The 25114-nt window shown below is 40.3% G+C and overlaps 1 protein-coding gene across 3 annotated transcripts in view; it reads left to right on the top strand.

Moving 5' to 3' along the window:
• anapc4 (anaphase promoting complex subunit 4) overlaps positions 1 to 25114 on the top strand; it is a 125045-nt gene that overhangs the window by 63276 nt on the left and 36655 nt on the right. For all 3 annotated transcript variants that reach the window (XM_041187616.1, XM_041187635.1, XM_041187626.1), the window contains 4 exons: positions 1884 to 1984; positions 6996 to 7047; positions 9841 to 9896; positions 17216 to 17262. In XM_041187616.1, coding sequence (XP_041043550.1) covers positions 1884 to 1984; positions 6996 to 7047; positions 9841 to 9896; positions 17216 to 17262 — 256 coding nt within the window. The remainder of the gene's footprint in view (positions 1 to 1883; positions 1985 to 6995; positions 7048 to 9840; positions 9897 to 17215; positions 17263 to 25114) is intronic.

Raw genomic sequence — 25114 nt, 5'->3', positions numbered from 1 at the left:
TTCAAATCTCACAATGGCAAACTATGAAACAATGTAACTTCATCTGAACAGGAACAGATGGAAACGTGTTTGTACTCAAAAGAGTTACTCGAAAGAGTTACAGCCATAAAAGCCAAGTGGTTATGGTACTGGGTTTGTAACCCCAAGATCAAGAGTTCAAATCTCACGATGGCAAACTATGAAACAATGAATGTGTTTGAGTGAGTTAAAAAATTTAGGGGGCTTGGCCTAAATAGCCAAGTGGTTATGGTACTGGGCTTGTAACCCCAAGATCAAGAGTTCAAATCTCACAATGGCAAAATATGAAAGAATGTAACTTCATCTAAAACAGATGGAAACAGGTTTGTACTCAAAAGAGTTACATGAAGGAACAGTGCACAGAATAAATGGGAATAATGCTATAAGCTTGGCCTAAATAGCCAAGTGGTTATGGTACTGGGTTTGTAACCCCAAGATCATGAGTTCAAATCTCACAATGGCAAACTATGAAACTTCATCTAAATAGGAGCAGATGGAAACTGGTTTGTACTTGAAAGAGTTACAATGTCTCTTTATGCTTGGCCTAAATAGCCAAGTGGTTATGGTACTGGGTTTGTAACCCCAAGATCAAGAGTTCAAATCTCACAATGGCAAACTATGAAACAATGTAACTTCATCTGAAACAGATGGAAACGGGTTTGTACTCGAAAGAGTTACTGCAAGAAGATATAATGAAAGAAAGACAAAACCTCCATTTTGGGCTTGGCTTAAATAGCCAAGTGGTTATGGTACTGGGCTTGTAACCTCAAGATCAAGAGTTCAAATCTCACAATGGCAAACTATGAAACAATGTAACTTCATCTGAAAAGGAACAGATGGAAACGTGTTTGTACTACTCGAAAGAGTTACAGCCATAAAAGCCAAGTGGTTATGGTACTGGGTTTGTAACCCCAAGATCAAGAGTTCAAATCTCACAATGGCAAACTATGAAACAATGTAACTTCATCTGAATAGGAACAGATGGAAACGTGTTTGTACTCGAAAGAGTTACAGCCATAAAAGCCAAGTGGTTATGGTACTGGGCTTGTAACCCCAAGATCAAGAGTTCAAATCTCACAATGGCAAACTATGAAACAATTTAGCTTGGCCTAAATAGCCAAGTGGTTATGGTACTGGGTTTGTAACCCCAAGATCAAGAGTTCAAATCTCACAGTGGCAAACTATGGAACAATGTAACTTTATCTGAATAGGAACAGATGGAAACGTGTTTGTACTCGAAAGAGTTACAGCCATAAAAGCCAAGTGGTTATGGTACTGGGTTTGTAACCCCAAGATCAAGAGTTCAAATCTCACAATGGCAAACTATGAAACAATGTAACTTCATCTGAACAGGAACAGATGGAAACGTGTTTGTACTCGAAAGAGTTACTCGAAAGAGTTACAGCCATAAAAGCCAAGTGGTTATGGTACTGGGTTTGTAACCCCAAGATCAAGAGTTCAAATCTCACGATGGCAAACTATGAAACAATGTAACTTCATCTGAATAGGAACAGATGGAAACGTGTTTGTACTCAAAAGAGTTACAGCCATAAAAGGTGTTACATAAATGCAAGTTCCTTCTTCAAGGAGGCTGAAGTGTGGGGATCTGGAGTTTGAAATTCCATTTAGTGGTAGAAGTATGAAGAAGTAGGTGTGACTGCTACAAAATGGTGATGTCCAAATAATGTGTGACATACACAATGGAGAGAACAGGTTTTTAGAATTGCAACAATTTACTTTCACAAATTAAATAAAATTTATCTGGTAATACTTTCAGGATGCAAAAGTTGTTATGATGTGCAATATTTTCTTTGATCTTGTAAGCTGATTTTCTTGTGTTGTCTTTCTGTCTTGTTATCAAACAGTGGCTCAGAGGCACTCCTGTACCACTTAAATGAGCTAAAGGGAATGGCTATGTGGAAACAGAAATACCAACCTTTAGGCTTAGATGTGCCAGCCATAGAAGGTACATTATAAATGTTTTTAAGCTTTTTAAGTGCTGAATACCATTACAATTTTACAAAGTATCTGACCATTACCTAAAACATTTTTTTTTAAATTGGTGAGAATTAAAGAATTCCCAAAGCCCCTTAATAGTACAGAACTTGAATATTGCTGAAAAGACATGTTGCCCAAGCTTTTTGCCTTGCACTCATTGTAACAAGCGCAAAAATGGCAAATTTCAAGCAATCACAATTTATACTACAGGAGAAAATGGTGCTGATTGATTGGCAAGTTGATCCTGATGGGCCGAGGTATTGCCATAGAGAAAACAAAGGGGGACTATTGCCCCCTAAGCTCCTGAATAATTCAAAAAAAGGACAAGGCTTGAACACATTGCCTTTGTTTGTGGAGAATGGGTCTTTGTGTATGAATGTATGTTGCTTCTAGCTCATAATGAGCCATGTGACAAGCTTGACTGGTAATCTTAACTTGGTTGTTTGTGTATTATTAGCACACTCTGGATTGTTTAGCGAGTGCTGCCGAGTCACAGAATCACATCTAACAGTAGACATTGGTTCTGAGTTTTGCAAGCATGGGCTGGTTGAATTTGATCTGTACTCTGTCTGATACAAACAACAGAAAGGAATATGCTGTTTGATTCGGTCTGCCAGTTGTTGAGATGTGTAGCCTACATACCTGACATCGCACCAGCGCTGAAATTCATACATGACGTTGCTTAATTGTGTTGTAGACAGAACGTCTTTTTGGACTGCTGACAGCATCCTGAAAGCCCGTGCTTGCAAAACCCAAAACAAAACGATTACTGCTAGATATGATTCCACGATTGGGTGGCACTTGCTGAACAATCCTGAGTGTGCTAATAGCTACACTAACAACCAATTTAAGATAATCAGTTGAACTTGTATAATGTAAATAGATGTAGGTCATTTATGCTTGCTAGAAGTGACAAACATTCATTCGCAGGGACCCATTCTGTGCATCAAAAGGAATATGTTTAAACCTTGCACCTTTTTTGAATTGCCCAGGAACTTGGGGAGCTTATAGCTCCCTGTGGCTTTCTCCATGGCAACGCCTTGATTAAACAGAGTTGTCTTGTCAAGCAGTCAGCACCATTTTCTCCTCTAATATAAATTGTTGTGACTGTTTGAGGTTTGGCATTCTTGCGTTTTCCCTCATGAGTGCAAGACAGAAAGCTTCTGCAACATGTCTCTCTTTTCAGCAAAATTCCTGAAGTCTTTATTCATAGCATTGTTTCAATAAAATGTTTAACTTTTATGCAAAATTCTGTAGTATAAAGTAGATATTCTTGATATTTTGAACATTTATTTGTGAGGACTGCGCTAATTCATTGAATTCTTTTTCAAAAAACCAATGTACTTAAAGTGCTCTATTTGGGAATTTTATTAATTAAACTAATAGGCTGCCATTTAGTTTATTATTCCCACCACTGGCTAACTTTATTGTAGATAATTTTGATTAATTCCTGGCTTGAATTGAGGTATTTATTATATGCCAACAAAACACAGACCAATTTTTGCCCCATGAGGCACAGAGGCAGCCTACTGACAGGACTTTACCCTCAGTATTATCACATGTTGGCAATTACAGGTGCAAAAGCAACCCGGGGTCACTTGCTGTTTATTACAATCTCCATTACACTCCCCAAGTACTTACTGCTCAGACAAGGAAACTTGCAGTTTATGAATCAAGGCCGTAACTCCATGTCTTGCCACTCTTTGGAATGGCATATTAGAACCCTACCAAATCACCCAACAATTAAATTTTGGGGCTAAGATAAATGCAAAACACTGAGGATGCTGGTAATCTAAATTAAAACAGAAAATGCTGGAAAAACTCAGCAGGCCTGGCAGTGTCTGTGGAGAGAGAAACAGAGCTAACGTTTCAAGTACATATGCAGACTCACCAGACCTGCGTTTTTCCAGCATTTTCTGTTTTTATTTTATATTAAATTTTAGTGTTTATTCAGTACTTGAAACGAGAGAGCAGAGGTACAGGGTAGTGAAGAGGCAAACGATAATCAAAGTGTGACAGGAAGGGGTGGAAAATATAAGCAGAAGAGTGCAGCAGAAATCAGAGCCAGAATGAGCAGTAATGGTAAAAAGTCAAAGCTTAAGGCTCTTTATGTGAATACACGCAGCATTTGTAATAAGATGGATGAATTGACGGCACAAATAAAAATAAATGAATATGACTTGATAGCTATTACAGAAATGTGGTTGCAGGGTGATCAAGACTGGGAATTCAAGGGCATTAGACATTCCGGAAAAATAGGCAAAAAGGAAAAGGAGATGGGGTAGCATTGTTAATAAAGGAAGGTATCAGTGCGGTGGTGAGTAGTGGTATAGTGCAATAAATCATGATGTGGTATCAGTTTGGGTGAAAATAAGGAATAGCAAGGGGAAGAAGTCATGAGTGGGAGTCATCTATAGGCTCCCGAAGAGTTGCCTCACTAGGACAGAGTATAAATTGGGAAATAATGGAGGTGTGTAAGACGGGCGCTACAATTGTCATGGGTGATTTTAATCTGCATATTGACTGGACAAATCAAATCAGGGAAGATGAATTTGTAGAGCGCATCAAGGATTGTTTCTTATAGCAATACATTGCAGAACCTACCTGAGAACAGGCTATTTTAGATCTAGTAATGTGTAATGAGGTGGGATTAATAAGAGATATCGTAGTTAAGGATCCTCTAGGGGGTAGCGATCACAAGATGGTAGAGTTTCAAATTCAGTTTGAGAGTGAGCAACTCGGGTCTCAAACCAGTGTTCTCAACTGAGATATTGCAATTACAGAGATTTGAAGAAAGAGTTGTCTTAAGTGGGCTGGGAAAATAGACTAAGGGGAAGGTCAGTGGATGAGCAGTGGCAGACATTTAAATAGATATTTCATAAAGCACAACAAAAATTTATCCCCCAATCAAAAAAAAGGACTCAATGAGAAGAATGAACCTCCCATGATTAACAGAAGCGGTCAAAGAGAGTATCCAATTAAAAACTAAGGCATACAAAGTGGTGAAAAGCAGTGCAAGGCCAGAGGATTGGGAATTTTTTAGGAACCAGCAGCGGATAACTAAAAAGCTAATAAAAAGGGAGAAAATTGATTATGAAATTAAATTGGCAAGAAATATAAAAACAAACAGCAAGAGCTTCTACAGATATAAAAAAGAGAGTGGCTAAAGTGAGCGTGGGACCCTTGGAGGCTGTGACTGGAGAATTGATAACGAGGAACAGGGAAATGGCACATAATTTAACCCAATATTTTGTTTGGATCTTCCACAGTGGGGGACACCATAAACATCCCAAAGATATCAGATAAGCAAGAAGCTAATGGGAGGAAAGATCTTGTAGCAGTCTCTATCACAAGGGATAAAGTATTTGACAAACTAACAGGACTAAAGTCAGACAAGTCACCAGGACCTAATGGCCTGCATCCAAGGGTTTTAAAGGAAGTGGCTGCAGAGATAGTGGAGGCATTGGTCGAAATATTCCAGAACTCACTGGATTCCAGGAAGGCCCCAGCAGATTGGAAAATCACTAATGTGACACCCGTGTTCAAGGAGGGAAGGAGACAAAAAGCAGGGAACTTTTGGCCAGTTAGCCTAACATTTGCCATTGGGGAAAATGCTAGAGTCCATTATTAAGGAAGAAATAGGGCATTTAGAAAAGCTTAACACAATCAAACAGAGTCAGCAGGGTTTTGTGAAAGGGAACTCATGTTTGACAAATTTGCTAGAGTTCTTTGAGATATAATAAGCAGAGTTGATAAAGGGAAACTGGTAGATGTAGTGTATTTGGATTTCCAGAAGGCTTTCGATTAGGTGCTGCATAAAAAGTTATTGCACAAGATAGGAGCTCACAGTACTAGGGGTAATATATTAGCATAGATTGAGAATTGGTTAGCACACACAAGATAAGAGAGTCGTGATTAATGGAACTTTTTCAGGTTGGAAGGACGTAACTAGTGGAGTGCCGCAAGGATCAGTCCTCGCACCTCAATTATTTACCATCTATATTAATGACTTGGAGGAAGGGGCAGAGTGCAATGTATCCAAATTTGCTGATGATACAAAAGTAGGTGGGAGGGCATGTTGTGATGAGGACATAAGGATATAGATAGGTTGAGCGAGTGGTCAAAAACTTAGCAGACGGAGGTTAATATAGGAAAATATGAAGTCTTGCACTTTTGTAGGAAGAATCAAAAGGCAGACTACTATTTAAATGGAGAAAGACTCCAAAAAATGCAGCACAGAGGGATCTGCGTGTTCTTGTGCATGAAACATAAAAAGTTAGCATGCAGGTGCAGCAAGTAATTAAGAAGGCAAATGGAATTTTGGCCTGTTTTGCTCGAGGGCTGGAGTTTAAAAATGGGGAAGTCTTGTTACAACTGTACAGGGTTTGGTTGAGGCAGCACATCGTGTACTGTGTACAATTTTGGTCCCCATATTTAAGAAAGGACATTGGAGGCAGTTCAAAAGAGATTCATGAGGCTGATTCCTGGGATGAAGGGGTTGGCTTATCAATAATGGCTAAACAGGTTAGGCCTTTATTCATTAGAGTTTAGACGAATGAGGGGTGATCTTATTAAAAATGTACAAGATTCTGAGGGGGCTTGACAGGGCAGATGTTGAGAAAATGTTTCCAATAGTAGGGGAATCTCGAACTAGGGGACAGTTACAGAATAAGGGGGCACTCATTTAAAACTGAGATGCAAAGGAGTTCCTTCTCACAGAGGGTACAAATGTCTCGAATTCTCTACCCCAGAGAGTTGTGGAGGCTATGTCACTGAAAATATTTAAAGAGGACGTAGATAGATTTTTGAAATATCGGGGAGTTGAGGGCTATGATGAGCTGGCATGAAAGAGAAGTTGAGGCCTGGGGTAGATCAGCCATCATCTTACTGAATGGCGGGCTAGGCCTGAGGGGCCTAATGGCCTACTCTTATTTCTTATGTTCTTATGACTTAAGTAAATTATTTGTTTTCTTTCAAAGATGCCATAAATGCTGTGGGAACATTTATATTGAAAGCAAATGAATTGTTACAGTAAGTACAAATGGAACCAAGGTGTTGGGTAAGGCTTTTTGTTGTGTACAGAAGTTGTTTCAGCAGTAACAATTGCAAAGTACAATTGAGCAACAATTGCAAATGAATGATGAAATGTATGGATGTCCTGAAAGATGGTTGCCTGTGGTTGAAAGCCATAGTTCAGGATGCGACAAATTATATCATATGGCATAATAAAGGATTACAGTACTGTAGAAGTATATTTAAATAAATACTCTTCTTATCTCCACACATATAGCTTCTTTCTTAAAAGAGTTTCTGCTCGTTAAAAATATATCTGCACAGCATCCCTAAGAAATTTTGACATTTCAAGTTGAGTGAAGACATTAATTCCTTCTCTGTCAATAAATAGACAATTCTAAATAATGTAGATCCCTTTTTTTGGTAATACTTCTATCCTATATGAATAATTTTATAATAATATTAAACATTGGTCTTGATTTTGCAGTCAACAGAGGATGAACGGCAGCAGCCATTCATTACACTTATACACTTGCCCTCGGACTTGCTATTTTTGACTGAAACTTGCAATAATTAGAAATCCATTTTGGTGCAACACTCTGTACTGGGGATCTGGGGCCCATTTGAGCAGAGCAAGCCGCTGTGTATACCCAGAACCAATCAGATTGAAAAGTCCTTACATGAGGCATGCAAATTCTGAACCAGGAAGTGTAAGTTACAATAATTAATTCAACCGATGTACTGAAAGCAAAATAAAGAGGGGAAAGAAAGGTGGGATTAAGAGAGAATTAAAAGAAAAAGAGAAAGTAAAAAAAAACTTACTTTTTTAAAATTTCCAACATTAATTAAAATCTGAAGCAATGAGACTCCATTTGAAAAAAATAATTTTCTGTGCTAGAAAGGGTGGTTGGTAGTAATTAAGACTTACCACTGCATTACACAATTACTTACACTGAATTGGGCAAGCCCTAAACTTTTCTGGCAAGTTTAATTGGTCTATATCACGTAAGTAACGCAACTTCATCTCCTTCCGTGATTCAATGCAGGTTATCTCGCCAAGATATTGGGCGGAATTTTATGGCCCCGTTGTGGCAGGGGCAGAGCAGTAAGATGTGTCAAGCCGTTCAAAGGTCCATTGACTTCAGCGGGACCGGAAATACCTGCCAGCATGATGGGCCGTAAAATTTCACCCATTATTACAGCAAAGCTTATGTAGGAGCAGGGCAGAACTTTCCAGATTCTGTACTTGACTGCACATATGTGGTCTCTGGAAGTTGCCATCCAATTTAATGCTGGTAGCCTCACTTGCCTTTACTGCAAAAGCTGAGTATTAAGTTCTCTTAAAAGTTAGTATTTGCTTGAAATTTTTTTTATTATTCATTCTTGGGATGTAAGCATCGCTGGCTAGAGCAACTTCTATTACCCGTCCATAATTGCCTTTGAGAAAGGTGTGAGCTGCCTTCTTGAACCCCTGCAGTCCATGTGGTGTAGAAACACCCTCAATGCTGTTTGGGAGGCAGTTCCAAGATTTTGACCCAGTGATCGTAAAGGAACAGCAACATAGTTCCTTCAGGATGGTGAGTGGCTTGGAGGGGAATTTGCAGGTGGTGGTGTTCCCACGCATCTGCTGTCCTTGCCTTCTAGATGGTGGTGGTTGTGGATTTGGAAGGTGCTGTCTAAGGAGAAAGTTATGATTCTGAGAGTGTGACTATGTCAGGCAGTTGCTTGTCTAGTCTGTGCGACAGCTCTCCCCATTTTGGCACTAGCCCCCAGACATTAGTAAGGAGGACTTTGCAGGGTCAACAGGGCTGAGTTTGCCGTTGTCGTTTCTGGTGCATAGGTTGATGCCAGGCGGTCTGAACCGTTACATTCCTTTTAGACTTTTTAGCAGTTTGATACAACTGAGTGGCTTGCTATGCAATTTTGGTTCAAAGTCAACCATATTGCTGTAGGTCTGGAGTCACATGTCGACCAGACCAGGTAAGAACTGCAGATTTCCTTCCCTAAAGAACATTAGTGAACCAGGTGACAATGGTTTCATTTAATTCCAGACTTTTATTGAATTCAAATTCCACCATCTCCGTGGTGGGATTTGAACCCTGGTCCCAGAGCATTACCCTGGAACTCTGGATTACTAGTGCAGTGACAATACCACTATGCAACTACCTCCTCCCAGTAAGCGGGCAAAAATTGTCAAAATTTGTCACATATTTTAAAGACCTTTTCTGTATTCCTACTAGTGAGTGCCCTAATTTAGAATTGGGGTGACGTTAGTAGCAGAAAGATCTATACCACTTCTTCCTCTGGAAAGAGGAGAATTGAGTCTTAGTCCATTTCCCTCCTTGTGCAATAAATGAAAGAAAATGCATTAGACAGGTGCCATGCTAAGTTTGGAAGCTCCACATTATTAAACATAATGTGAATACTTATCTAAAGTAGACCAAAATCTCTCCTCTGTTCCCCTGCACCCTCCCAAATAACATTTCACCACACTGACTCATCATCAAGGTTAAATAGTTTATAAGATAATTCCAAGGGTTCATATGGTATATGTACGTAGAACTGCCATTGAATCTGTTTTTATGCAATTCCATCCACTGCCTCCCCTCATAATATTTAATGGCCCACCTTTTATTATATACAAGTATGGAAAATTTGTTCATCTCTCCCTTGAACTTGAACTGCCATTATTGCTATCCCTATTGAGCCATCCCTATTGAGTCAGAAACCAAGAAAATATCAATGTTCCCTTGAATACAATTATTAATAATAAATTTGATTTTAATATACATGTGGCTTATTCTCTTTCAGAGTTATAGACAGTAGTATGAAAAGCTTCAAGGCATTTTTCCGATGGCTATATGCAGGTGAAGAAAATCTCATTTATTTTACATGCTATTTATTTAATACATTGTTTTTTCTTATTATAACTTTGAGTGTTGATTCACTTGTGGGTCTTTGATTTAAATCCAGCTAACAATATGGAATGAAAGATGAGCTGTTAAGCAGACAATAATTCAGCATTATTGGACAAAGTTAAGCATATCGTGCACATTGTGATTTAAGAGGAACTGTACCAGACCTAGGTATATTTAATGTTACTTAATGCAGAATTGAAAATATGTTCGCTGTATTACCCTTCACTCTGCTAGAAATTGTCAACAAGAAGTAGAGCATGGTCAGGCATTGATAATAGATTTATTTTTAAAGCCAATTTTGTGGAATTCTGTTCTGTCTTGTTAAATATCTGCTAAACTATCAATTATCTCATGAAAAATTTTGTTTCTAGTTGCCCTAAGAAGTTGTTGTAGGTCTTCTTGCACCTCTGCAGTCCTTGCACAACCTCAACCATCTTCCTTTGTTGTCCGATATTAGTCTAAACACTGAAGGGCTTTCTGTTTGACCTCAGTTTTGCTAGAACTCCTTGGTGTTATATTTGATCAAGTGCTGCCTTCATGTCAAGGACTGTCACTCTCACCTCACGTCTGGAATGCAGTGATCTCAGGGCCACTTTCTGCAATATCCCATCAAATGTTGCACAAGAATGTAGATTATACTTCAAGTCTATCCAGGGTTTAAGATAACCCAATATGAGCATTGCTAAAAAAGACATTTTGTCAATGCTTTCCATCTTGCACTCATCAGGACAATTCGCAAGAATACAACAATATATACTGTATGTGAAGAGAGTGCTGATTGGTTGGCAACTGGACTTTGATTGATTGGCAAGTGGACTTTGGTAGATGCGTTGCCATGGAGAATCCACCAGTTGATAGTGACTGACTGTTCACTGCCAAGGTATTGCCCTGAGGAATGAGCCAGCGAATGGCTGTCACTTATTTTATTTAACTGAAACAGATGCAATGTGTGTGCATGTTCTTTCTGTCTTCAAAGAACAGGGCACTGTGTATTAATCTATTTAACTTCCAGTAGACACAAAAACACTGCGAGCCCAACTGACAATCTTAAATTGGTTGTCAGCGTCATTCTTAGCACACTGAGGATTATTTAGCAAATGTTGCCCAGTCACAGAATCACATCTAATGTTGGACACTGTGTTTAGAGTTTTGCAAGCACTGGTTGCTTGGGTAAGGTCTGGACCTTTCTCATTGCAAACAATGGAAAGGACATGCTGTTTGATACAATCCACCAGTCTTTGGGACGTACGGCCTACATACTTAGCTGGTACTGAAATTCATGTTTTTTATAATTCATTTACGGGAAATGGGACTCGCTGGCTAGGCCAGCATTCATTGTCCATCCCTCGTTGCCTTTGAGAAGTTGATGGTGAGTTTCCTTCTTGAACTGCTGTAGTCCCTGTGGTGTAGGTACACCCACAGTGCTGTTAAGGAGGGAGTCATAGGAATTTGATCCAGTGACAGTGAAGGAACGGCGATCTATTTCCAAGTCAGGAGGTGAGTGGCATGGAGGAGAATTTCCAACTGGTGGTATTCCAATGTATCTGCTGCCCTTGCCCTCGAGATGGTGGCGGTCATGGGTTTGGAAGGTGCCGCCGAAGGAGTCTTGGTGAGTTTCTGCAGTGCATCTTGTAGATGGTACACACTGCTGCCACTATTGGTCAGTGCTGGAAGGAGTGAATGTTTGTGGATGTAGTGCCAATCAAGTGGGCTTCTTTGTCCAGAATGGTGTCAAGCTTCTTGAATGTTTTTGGAGCTGCATGCATCCAGGCAAGTGGAGAGTATTCCATCATACTCCTGACTTATGCCTTGTTGATGGTGGACAGGCGTTGGGGAGTCAGGGGGTGAGTAACACGCCGTAGGATTCATAGCCTTTGTCCTGCTCTTGTAGCCCCAGTATTTATGTGGCTAGTCCAGCTCAGTTTCTGGTCAATGGTAACTCCCTCAGGATGTTGTTAGTGGGGGATTCAGTGATGGTTAGATTCTCTCTTGTTGGGGATGGAGATTGCCTGGCAGTTCTGTGGCGCCAATGTTACTTGCCACTTGTCAGTCCAAACCTGGATATTGTCCAGATTTTGCTGCATTTAGACATGGACTGCTTCAGTATCTGAGGAGTCGCGAATGGTGCAATCATCAGCGAACATTTCCACTTCTGACCCTATGACGGAAGGAAGGTCATTGATGAAGCAGCTGAAGATGGTTGGGCCTAGGACACTACCCTGAAGAGCTCCTGCAGTAATGTCTTTGAATTGAGATGAGATTGACTTCCAACAACTACACCCATCTTCCTTTGTGCCACGTTTGACTCCAACTAGCAGAGAGTTTTCCTCCTGATTCCCATTGGCTCATTGATGCCACACTCCATCATATGCTGCCTTGATGTCAAGAGCAGTCATTGTCACCTCACATCTGGAGTTCAACCCTTTTGTCCATGTGACCATAACATGGTAGAATTCTTCCTTAGGTTGGAAAGTGGTCAAATCTGAAACTAGGGTCCTAAATCTAAACAAAGGAAACTATGAAAATATGAGGCATGGGTTGGCTTAGATTGGGGAACTTCATTTAAAGGCATGATGGTGGATAGGCAGTGGCTAATATTTAAGGAACAAATGTACGCATTGCAGCAGTTATATATTCCTTTTTGGCGCAAAACTGCAGCAAAAGTGCCCCAAGCATGGCTAACAAAAGAAAATAAAGTTGGTATTAGATCCAAAGTGGAGTCATATAAAGTTGCTAGAAAAAGTAGCAAGCCTGAGGATTGGGAGCAGTTTAAAATTATGCAAAGAAGGACCAAGAAATTGATTAAGAGGGGAAAATGGAGTATGAGAGTAAACTTACAAGGAACATAATAGAGGACAGTAAAAGCTTCTGTAAGTATGTAAGAAGAAAAAGATTGCTCAAGACAAATGCAGGTCCCTTACAGTCCAAAACGGGTGAATTTGTAATAGAAAACAAGGAAATGGCAGAGCAATTAAACAATTGCTTTCGTTCTGTCTTCACGGAGAAAAACACAAATAACTTCCCAGAGATGCGAGGGAATTGAGGGTCTATTGAGAAGAAAGAATTGAAGGAAATTAGTATTACTAAAAACAAGTGCTGGAAAAATTAAAGGGACTGAAAGCCAATAAGTCCCCAGGGCCTGGTAATCTACTCCCCAGAATACAAAAGAAGGTGGTCATGGAAGTACTGGATGCGTTGGTTATCATCTTCCAAAATTCTGTAGATTCTGGAACAGTCCTGGCAGGTTAGAGCGTGGTAAATGTAACCCCACTATTTAAAAAACAAGGGAGGAAGAAACGGAATTACAGACCAGTTAACCTAACATCGGTGGTAGGCAAAATGCTCAAATCTATTATAAAGAATGTGATAATAGGACACTTAGAAAATATCAACAGAATTAGACAAATATTTATGAAAGGGAAATCACGTTTGACAAACCCACTGGAGATTTTTGAGGACGTAACCAGCCAAATAGATAAGAGAGAACCAGTGGATGTGGTGTATTTGGATTTTCAGACCGCTTTTGACAAAGTCCCACATAAGAGGTTAGTGTGCAAAATTAAAGCACATGAGAGTTGAGGTAATATATTGGCATGGATTGAGAATTAGCTAGCAGACAGGAAATAGAGTAGGAGTAAATGGGTCTTTTTCGGTATAGCAGGCAGTGACTATTCAGGTACCACAGGGATCAGTGCTTGGGCCCCACCCATTCACAATATATTTCAATGATTTGGATGAGGGAACCAAATGTAATATTTCCAAGTTTGCTGACGACACGAAACTTGCTGGGAATGAGTGGTGAGGCGGATGTTAAGAGGCTTCAAGGTGATTTAGCCAAGTTGAGTGAGTGGACAAATACATGGCAGATGCAGTATAACGTGGATAAGTGTGAGGTTATTCATTTTGGTAGGGAAAACAGAATGGCAGAGTATTATTCAAATGGCGATCGATTGGGAAATGGTGATGTACAAAGGGACCAGGGTGTGACTGTACACCAATCACTGAAAGCATGCAGGTGCAGCAAGAAGTTAAGAAGGAAAATGGTATGTGGCCTTCATTGCAAGAGGACTTGAGTACAGGAGCAAGTATGTCTTACTGCAGCTATACAGGGCCTTGGTGAGACCATACCTGGAGTATTGTGTTCAGTTTTAGTCTCCTTACCTAAGAAAGGATATGCTAGCCATAGAGGGAGTGCAGTGAAGGTTCACCAGACTGACTCCTGAGATGGCAACATTGTCGTATGAGGAGAGATTGGGCCGACTAGGCCTGTATTCACTGGAGTTTAAAAGAATGAAAGGGGATCTCATTGAAGCATATAAAATTCTGACAGGGCTAGACAGACTGGATGCAGGGATGATGTTTCCTCTTGGGCCCAGGACAAAGTGGTCATAATCTCAAGATACAGGGTAGGCCATTTAGGACTGAGATGAGGAGAAACTTCTTCACTCAGAGGGTGGTGAACCTGTGGAATTCTCTAACACAGAAGGCTGTGGAGGCCAAGTCACTGAATATATTTAAGGAGGAAATAGATTTCTAGATTCTAAAGGCATCAAGGGATATGGGGAGAGAGCGGGAGTATGGTGTTGAGATAGAGAATCAGTCATGATCATATTGAATGGCGGAGCAGGTTCAAAGGGCTAAATGATCCACTGCTATTTTCTATGTTTCTATGTTTGAACCAAGGCTGTAATGAGACTGAAAGCTAAGTGACCCTGGCAGAATACAAACTGAGTGTCAGTGAGCAGGTTATTGCTAAGCAAGTGCCGCTTGATAGCACTGTTGATGACCCCTTCCATCAATTTACTGATGATCACGCGTAGACTGATGGGATGGTAATTGGCACTGTTGGCTTTGTCCTGCTTTTAGTGTACCGGACATGCCTGGGCTGTTGTAGCTGTACTGGAACAGCTTGGCTAGGAGCACAGCAAGTTCTTGAGCATAAGCCTTCAGTACTATTGCTGGAATATTGCCAGGACCCAAAGCCACATTACTTATTTGTGTGATATTGCACAATCTCATGAACGGGCCTAACGCCATCACTTTCGGCCCTGGAAAGCACCCAGTCTACCTCACATTACCCTGGAAGTGCAAGGTATCTCAAATATTTAAGCAACAAGTGAAGCTAACTGTTTCATGCTGCTACTATGCAGTAGCAACACAAGTAGTATTCACCACTAACAGGATGCTGCGTCAAGCCAAATTGACGTTCTGCCTATCACACAAATGAGCAATGTGATATATGAATATCAGCGCCAGTGTGATGTTAGGTGTGCAGGCCATACGTCCCAAAGACTGGTGGATCACATTAAACAGCATGTCCCAGCCACTGCTCGCAACAGGCAAGGTACAGGTCGTACCCAAGCAGCCCATGCTTTCAAAACTCAGTGCCCAACATTAGATGTGATTCCATGACTGGACAACATTTGTTAAATAACCCTCAGTGTGCCAAGAATTACACTGACAGCCAATTTAAGATTCGCAGTGTGGCACATTTGTGTACTAGAAGCTACATATATTAATGCACAGGGCCCCATTCTTTGCAGACAGAAAGAACATGTACACAAATTGCACCTGTTGTAGCTAAACAAAATAAGTGACAACCATTCGCTGGTTCATTGCTCAGAGTAATGTCTGACCAATCAGAGTCAAGTTGCCTGGTTTAAGTGTTAAACAATGCTTATCAGTTAACTGTCAGTCACTGTCAACTAGTGCATTCTCCATGGCAACGCCTCTACCAATCAAAGTCCATTTGCAAAATAATCAGTAGTCTCTTCTCATACTCGGTATAATTTGTCATTTTCCCTTACATTATATTCTTGCAAATTGTCCTTATGAGTGCAAGGTGAAAAACTTTGATATAATCACATTTTTTCAGTAATACTCATGTTCTCTATTACCAAATTATTTACAGCTCAATATAATAAATATTTTTATAATGCCATGTCTATATATTTTTAACAATACATACTGTAAAGAGAATTTCATTTTCGTAATATTACTACAGGATACAGTGAAGCAGGCTTGTGGGGGCTGTGTGTATAACTAATTTAATTAAAATGAAGACAGTCAGACTGCAAGGTTTAAATCATCGAAGGTGTAAAAGCAGGCATTTTGAAATGAAGATGGGTGAGTTAAGATGAGATCCCAGTAGATACAGGATGAATGAGAATTTCCTTTAGAAGATAAGTGAGGAATGAATTGTTAACTGTTGAATTGCAAAGAGGCATAACAGGAAGTTTTATAACTGGCAAAAATTGTAAATAAAGCAAAGTTATTAAGTTTATTTTTCCCAAGACTGCTGGCCATAATGACAACATGAAATATTTTTATATTCTGGGAAAGGTAACTTCCAAAAAAAGCATTGGGTTTAGAGATAGAAGGGGAGAAAATATATTTAAGGGAAGATTGAAAGCGCTATGAGGGGAGTGGCCAAGAGAGACCTTGGGGGGGTGGACTCTGCAAAGACAGGCCTTTGAAAAGCAGTCTCTGGCCACCCCAGAGAAGTGCTTGCTTGCCCCAGAAAGCAAGGCTTTGTTTCAGCCTTAGATTTCCATTGTTGAGTCAGACAGAGAGGCCTGTGAAGTAGCTCTCTTAAAGCAGTGGTGGGTGCTTTGTGATAATGTTACTGGATATTTTATAGATTAAGAATCTATTTGGACTGGAAAAGTGTTTATTTGGGAGTCTAGCTAAGTAGAAATCTTCTGGGAATTGTTTTAAACTAAACTTAACTGCATAACTGTGATCTTGCGTGCTTAGGTTTTCTTTTCTTTTGTCAATAAATGTTTTAACTTCATATTTAAGACCTCCAAAAGTGGTAGTTAATCTTTACGTCTGACTTCAATGTACATGTCTTCTCCTAATAAATTATAAATTGCAAATTGTTGTGATAGCTTGGCCAAGTTTCTCTTTGGGATTTGGACAGGCCGGCAATTACCACCTGCCGTATCATCACAATAACTTAATAAACTGCTTTAGTTCAGGAAACAATTATTTTAAACTAAGAAATTTGCCATGCTCAATTGAGTAGCTCTTGAACTTCAGGTTTTGCATTAATAGCTGGCACTTAACTTCTAACCGTCTCTGTTGAATTTTCATCTAACCAGGGTTAAGTTGCAGCTTGCTAAACTGATGTTTGTTTCAAATGGCAGCATTTGCAACATTGTTTTCATAATTGTGTGAGCTGATAAGTATTAGCTAAATATTTCATTGAATATATATAATGTTGGTACAAATGCTCATGGTATAATCAGGCTCATTTTGTTTTTCAGCAATGTTGAGGATGTCTGATGATCATGTTTTGCCAGAGCTAAACAAGGTAATCATAGAAGTTCATTCAAAGCTGCGGAGTTGTATTATTTTCTTTAACATTAACAAGGAATAAAGCAACCTGCATTTGTATAGCATACTTAAGATAGAAGAATTTTTCTAAGTGCTTCACATAGGTAAGTGGACAAAAAAAACACCTAAATTGAAAGAGACACTAAGACGAGCAACCAAAAAAACTTAGTTGAAGAAGTAGGCTTTTGAGGAGGTGCAAGAGGTGGAGAGACTAGGGCCTTTCGTGAGGGAAATCCAAAACATGGGGTTGGGCAGCTGAAAGCACAGCTGCCAATGGTGGGTTGAAGGAGAGGAAGAGGGACACAAGTGGCCAGAGCCAGGAATGGATAATGTTGGAAATTATTAGGCTGGAGCGGGTTACAGAGATAAAGAGTAGCAAGGCCATGGTGGGCTCTGAACATAATTATGATGCTGCATTACAGCCTAGAAGTAAGGAAGTCCTAACATGGCAGGTTTCAGTACAGGTAGGAAATTATCAAAACTTATTTTTAATTTATTAATGTTTTAAAATGTGGGAATCCCTGGAATTTAAAAAAAAATACTTACGCTTTTGCTCAAAGTTTTTTCCACTTTAACACTTGGTCTATTAAATTCAGATTGTTTAAGAAAAGTCATCACATTTTATTTTCCATTTTGATGAAGCAGTTGCAGTTTCTTTTGTCATTTGCAGTCAGTGGTTTGGACACGTCATAGCAGAAATAGACAAAATAACCAAATGTAATACATCGCATGTAATTGGCCAATTACCTCTTTTATCAAGCTATGCTATTGCGTAATATTTAAAAAAAAGGGAAATCTGAAGCAAAAGCAAAATACTAGAAATACAAGGCAGGTCAACACACTGGGAGTGTAACCCTTCATCGGAAAGGAACTAAAGTGTAATTTGATATTTCCAAAGAATACATTGTAGTCTGCTGCACAACTTTATTAAAGTAATATTAGTCTTTGCTTTTTGGAAGAAAATGACTGTTGAGTTGCATTTTATTTCATAAAAGTTCACCAGCTAAGGGCATCGACCAGCAATAGATATTGTGAACAATCAATATCTATAGTTGTAGCCATTCCAATTTATAATTGGAATTAAATACAATCAGAACTAACATTCAACTTCCATCATAGTTTGTTTTTTATTAGGTAAAGGTAGCAAGAAATATGGAGCAAAGGCAAGAAAATGTAGTTGAGGGTGCAGATGAGCCAAGATTTAATTGAATGGCAGAGTAGGTCCAATGGGTTGAACAGCCTAGTCCTGTTCCGAATGGCCTATTCCTGTTCTAAATGTTCCTATGGTCTGTCCCTTACAAATATATTTCTGTGAACAATGCCATAAGTTTCTTCGCAAATCAATGAAAGCCATATCATTAGACACAAAGTTAAAAAATATAAATCTGTTGGTGGCTGTTGTGGTGTCTTTGATGAACGGCACAGGAGACTCAGGTACAGGTTACAATCGTTTATTCGAGCAATTGCAAGGAGGGCACTATCTCAATGCAGCTTGAGACAGTACTCTGCTAACTACAAGTGTTCACCATATTTATGCATTATTGGTCACATACAAGAACATCCTCCAGATTCTGATCTTGTCAACATATAGGTTTACAATAAACAGACAAGTCTCTGGTACAAAGGTAACCCTACTTTCACCCAGGCAGAGACCTGCCTTCCTATCTAAGTTGGGACCATCTGTCCTTCCCCTATCTGTTGAAGAGCACACTTAATCTATGTTATTGCCATCCTCTGACTCCAGTCTAACTCCCAGGACCTTGCTGGTGATTGCAAATCCTGAGTGTGTATAAGGTTCATCTGGTTTAACTGTTTAGTTGTTGATTTACTGATTTGCGCTGGCCTGCCTAAAGATTCTAATTTAAGTAATTCATTCCCTTATAATGAATTCTCTCTCACCATAAATTCTAGTTTACTTTCTTCTCCCTAACAGTCCCCCACTTTTGGCCCTTGGCCTAGCCCAAGGTAGCCAACTACAGTGGTACTGTCCGTCCCTTTACACACCGCTGCCCATTGATGCTGGCCAGTCATCCAGCTTTGGGTTGTAAAAGGTACCATCAGACCATCTGTATCGTCTGGCCATTCAATTCAGGCCTCAGGCTTACTAAATTTCTTCTCCACCTGTTAAAACTCCCCCAGCACCACCTTTTTGTGACTTCCAGGTGCGATGAATCAAGTATTTTAGATATATAATCAGTATCAGTTGACATATAACTAGGGCAAGGGAGATCATCCAAATCCACATGTGTATTTGTACATTTGAGCCTTAGTTCCACCACCACCATGTGGAGGAACTTATTTGCTCGATATCCTCTTTTAAGGCTGTAACCTGTTGCTGCAGTTTATAGTAAGTTCTGTATATCTGCTGAGCCTGTCTCCGAATGGTGGTTAGGTGCTTGGGTAATAAGGGAATTTCATAGGACAACTGGTTCAAATACTGTGTCAGGTTATCTTTAAGGCTTTCCTTGACCTGAATAGTAGTCGTTCCTCTCTTGTATATTTCATCCAGTTCCACTTTCCCTACCCTTGCTGGCGCCTGTGGATGTAGGAACGATTATGGATGGGGCATATCCGGTTGTTCCCATACAGGATTCTTTCCTGCCAGGTGGTAATACAATGTCTCCCATTCCCTGCATTTGCAACACGGGTCGGTTCTTTTGCAGCCCATATAGTTTCCATTGTACAGTTTGCTGCTGCTTTAAATCCACTTAACTTCATCAGTCTCATATATTGGGTGTGCATACTATTGCGGTGGCTTCTATCCTACACTCTTCTAATGTGGTACTAATTATATTCCCTTCTATGTCTACTGCATATGGTGGAATGACATGATACCTAATATAATAATCCTCCCGTATAACACCAATATTTACTACTCTATATAATGTCCTGCCGGGTGTTGACATAGGTATAACAGGTATTACTAATACAATGCCTATTAGCATATTACTATTCACTATACATTCAACATTAATTCTATATACGCGTGTTAAACCTCTGAGTTGGCAACCGGTCAAGTCATGATCCTTGTGTCGTGAAAGATTAAATAAATGCTCATTAGTTACCCATAAAGGAACTACCCCTTCATTAATCTGTCTTAAATTCTCTCGGGCTTGTTCCAGTGCCCAAGATTCATAGGTGCTGCAAACATCATTTCTGCTCGCTTCGTCTGAAATATTTTTCCCTATTTCAGTTTGTTGATAGTCCCCACATGACTTTCGAGCACGGTAGCCAGGCTTTGGATTAACCGTGTCATGTCCTGGTCTGTATTTAATTGGGTGTTATGAATTCACTGTCCCCGCTCTAGAATTTCCTTAAGATTAAAGCTCAGGGTACGGACCTTCTGGTCAACAGTTGCCAGGTTCTGAATTAACCACTGATGTCCCTTTCTTAAATATCGTAGCGACATCATTTATCAGGCTGCGCTTAATATGGTTCCCTCCCAAGCCTGATCACATCTCGCCGTTCAACTGAGATGCTTCAGTCATCAGCTGGCCCTTTCGAGCCACATATAGTGCTCGAATATGGGCTGAGCACCATTGGGGCGGGGCACTTCCGGATATGTTCAAGATTACCAGCTCATGGTGTACGTTATCATACAAAACTTAAACTGATTAACCAGTAGCAAACCATTCGTCGGTCCTGGATGCATAATCAGACAAGGTGGGTCTGTCAGTGTGTTTTGAGGGGCTTCAATTATCTCTACTCGGACTGTGGAAGTAGATGTGGAAGGTGGCTGGATAGTGGTGGACCTCCCATGCCCGACCTGAAGCAAACCCTTACTACAATTCGAAACCACCTGTTCTCCTACTGTTACCTTTATCATTCCCCGTTGCGTGTCGCATTCGGCACTGTCCATGCTGTACCAAAGTTCCTCCTGCAGTGCGGGATGAGCAGTGATGATCCCCGACCTTGTTGCCAGTACTGATACGCCCACGACCAGGATCGTAGGTCTGTGGAGACATTAACGTCAGCTCGCATTCTCCGGGTTATCACTTGGTCAATGGTCATGTACCTTTAACAGTGTGTAATGCCTCCATTTACTTCCCGTTCTCATATCTACAAGTGCGCATGTATCACCTGTCATAATTACCTTGTATGGTCCATGCCTGTTCACTCCAGGCTCACCTTGTTCCCCACTTGGTCCTTTGTTGCTCTTTGGATTTGCCTGTTTCCATATCCTTAATCACCTGTCGGTCTCTGACTTCCTTCCTTAACTCATGCAATTGCTTACTTATTTCCCTCACATAGTCTCGCATCCTTCCTTTTAGTGGTCCTACATCTCCCACTCCTACCATGATTCCCTCAGGTAACTGCATTGCTCTCCTTGTCATTATTTCAAATGGGGTGAACCTGGTGGTCCTGCTTGGGGTAGTCCTAAGGTGCATTAGAATATTGGGCTATTCCCTTTCTCTTGAATTGCTTTTGTTATTGATGTTTTTTAAAGTTCAGTTCATCCTTTCCACCATCCCCGAGCTCTGTGGCTGGTAGGGAATGGGGAATTTCTGTTTAAATTTAAATTTATACATTTCTTTAATGACTTCCTGTGAAATGAGTTCCCTGATCTGAATCCATCTGGATAGGCTCCCTCCACTCCTTCCAGTATACTGTCTCCTCCTGCTGTCCCATGTCGGACCTCAATTCCTTTAAACTGCCGACACAATTCTACAGTGCACCTTCTTATCCTTTCTTTCAATGGCTCAGTATCTTCACTTCCAGTGACAGTTCTCTCTGCAAGCCGCTTAACTCTGTCTGTGTTAATCCTGTGCCCTTACTTTTTGTAGCTCGCAGGCACATTAATACAATCAGTAATACATCTATTTATCCTTTTTCCAGCTTTCCCTTTACCTATATCCATCTTGTGGTAAATTGTTGTTAAGTATTATTTCTCCTTACATTTCAATTCCTAAACTACAGATTCCACATAGTTTTATCTCTACATTTTTTTTTCCCGGACCATGATCATCCTAAGATTCTCTTGATTTCAGTTTCTCTATTCTTTTGATCGTTTATAATGTCCTTGCTCTTTAGGCTGTATTAACTATTCCATGTCAACGAGGATCTCTGTCTCTAGATCTTTGCTTATCTCCCCCTGTGCGTTTCCAATGTCTCAGTAGACGGCCAGATTATCAAATTCACTTCCCTTAAAAAAGTTTGTATATTGTGTCCTCTTTCCCTAACTCTTTCTCCTACTTGCCTCATACTATTTTACACATGCAACAGCTACCATCTTGTCTTGTTCAGGTTGCCTGGAGAAACTTTAAAATAAATAACATATTCTCATAATAGTTTTAAAAACAGAAATCAGGCATTGACATGTTCCTTATCTTCTTCTCAAACAACATTTTATTGTCTAAATTGTGTCTGACCCGTTTCTTTTAGATTTATCCCAGATTCATTAACTCGGCCAAAAATTGGATTTCTGCCAAACTTTGTCAAGGTCTTCAGCTTAGCTTCATACCTTGGGAACAGGCTTACAAATACAAAAACTTGCAGCATTTGAATTAGTGCCAATTGTTATCAAACCTTTTAAACTAAAAATTCCCTTTTGAGAACTTTATCACGAACCAAGCCTCAAATTTTAAACTTTAAGAAATGTAATTTACGCTATCAAAATTAAAACTACCTCTTTATGTGTATTGATTTGTATCCAAATTATAATTCCCGTATGTTTATCGACACATTCTTTATCTTAGATAGCATCCTAGTGATTCAAAAGTAATCTTCTAAACTACACTGCACTTTACACCTCTAGCCTTATCCCAACTTCAAATAATAGTGCTGTTGGGATGCAGATTTCCTTTCATATTTAATTTATCTCTTCATAAGAAACCTCTTTTTATCCATTGGAACCACCTAGACCTTGTGTTTATATCTTTTGGTTTTCCTAGAATCCCTTGAACTTCAGGTAATTTTTTCCCCCTCAGAATTTTAGAATACTAACTCATATGAGTTAATGTAACTCGTATATATCAATCCCACTCAGCTTGGAAGCTGGTGATGCTAGTCTGCAAAGGGGGTGGTACAAAGGTTGGCTCATCTAACCCTGTCTAGCTTCTTGATACCTTCAAATTGTGACCCTTTTTGCCAGAAATCTCAACTCAAACCTTATACTCAAAACTTCTCCTTTAATCTAACATGGGGCTTTCAACCCTAAAGTGCTGAACTGCACACACAAATAACAATTTACGGAAGAAAACACATTAAAGCTCACATACGAATGCTTCTTTGCACACAAACAAACATACATTTAGAGGTATGTATTTATATTCCTGTATCCTTAACATAACGACTTAAAATTCTCATATTCTAAACGAAACTTCAAATAGCAGTGGGGGAAATAAAGGGATCTTGAAGGCTCCACCTATCGGGACAATCAAACTGACGAAAGCTCACATTTCCCCTGCTACTGCCTGTCAGTGCTTATTAATGCCCCTAGGACTACCCCCTTTTTCTCTCTCTCTCTATCTCTCTCTCTTCAGCACAAGCAGTTCTTGTAACTTAGATCAATTCATTTTTTTTAAGTTACAGAAAATTCAGTAGCAGACCTTTCGGGTACTATTCATCCTTCCACATTTTCAGGAAAATCTCGTCATCCCACATGGGACATTATACACCCCCAATTCGTTTCTCCCTCCCCCAAGGCTTCCTTGACTGCACTCTCAAACTCCCTGTGCAGGGCTGTCGCCTTCTCCCGATCTGGGACCAGGTTTCGCCTAGTCTCCACTTCTAAACTGCAGGGGTAATCTTTCCCAGATATCCCCTGGACATTTAGCCTTCACCAGTATATGGATATCAAGGGGGTACATTGCATGGAAATCTTGCATTTCCCGCAATTTGGTCCAGAAATTTGGGTTGTTGTGCTGAGTTTTAAGTCTCAGCAGTTCTTTAAGCAAAACCTGCTTCTCCCCCAGGCTGAATGGTATGTGCTTAACTTTCTCCATAAATTTCTCAATCCCCTCATCCTCCTCCCATTCCCCAGCCCCCTTTCTCCCTTCGGATTTTAATTTGCCTCTCCTGACTTTACTTTTCCTAACAGTTATAGCCATAGGGGCCATGGGGTACACTGGGGTGGTCTCAGCTCCCTCATAAGTTTCTCCTTTGGAGCTCTCCTCCCCTTGATCTGTATCACTACTAGCTGCTGCCACTGCTCTGATCTGTTCTAGATCTGACTTTGTTTCTCTCTCTCTCGCATCAACTGGAATTTAGTATTAACCCGTCTGCACAACTGTAGGTACGGTGTGATAATAACCATCTTCTCTTTCTTTTCCTTATCCTTTTTTTTGCTCTAACCACCACTGTTTTTGTTCTCCAGGAGTTCTCAGTGGATTCCACCCCTCCTCCTGCAGTTTTGTGATTAGTTTTGACTGCTGTTCTGCTATGAACCTCATAATGGAGTCCGCGGTTCCCCAGTCGAGTTCCATAGCACTATTCTATTTCCCTGATGGCACTCTTCTTATTTCCGTCTATCTCTGCGTGGTACGTTCGCGTGGTCCTAACAACTTAGTTTCTTGCGGTATATGCAGTTTCACTGGGGTCTGGCCTCCCTGTGCGGCTTCGGCTAAGGCTATATTTCAAACAGTAACCCGCCAGCACGGCTCTGCCTCCTATCCCTGGTAATGGTTCTGGCCTTCCTGCGCGGCTTTGGCCCCACTAGCCCGTGTGCACGGCTCCGCCTCTTACCCCTGGCGCCTCCTATCTCCTGTCCTGAGTCCTCCTCCTGATTCTTTGATACTTGAACGGATCATTCTCAGGTAGGCTTACTGCACTAACTACGGGCGGTAAATGAATATACTCACCCACTTTGCAGAGCTGTCACGAGGATCCAA

This window comes from Carcharodon carcharias, chromosome 1, assembly GCF_017639515.1.
Source record: "Carcharodon carcharias isolate sCarCar2 chromosome 1, sCarCar2.pri, whole genome shotgun sequence".
NCBI classification, from domain to species: Eukaryota; Metazoa; Chordata; class Chondrichthyes; order Lamniformes; family Lamnidae; genus Carcharodon; species Carcharodon carcharias.
Note: the sequence above shows the minus strand (reverse complement) of the source record. Positions and strands in the feature narration are given on the sequence as shown.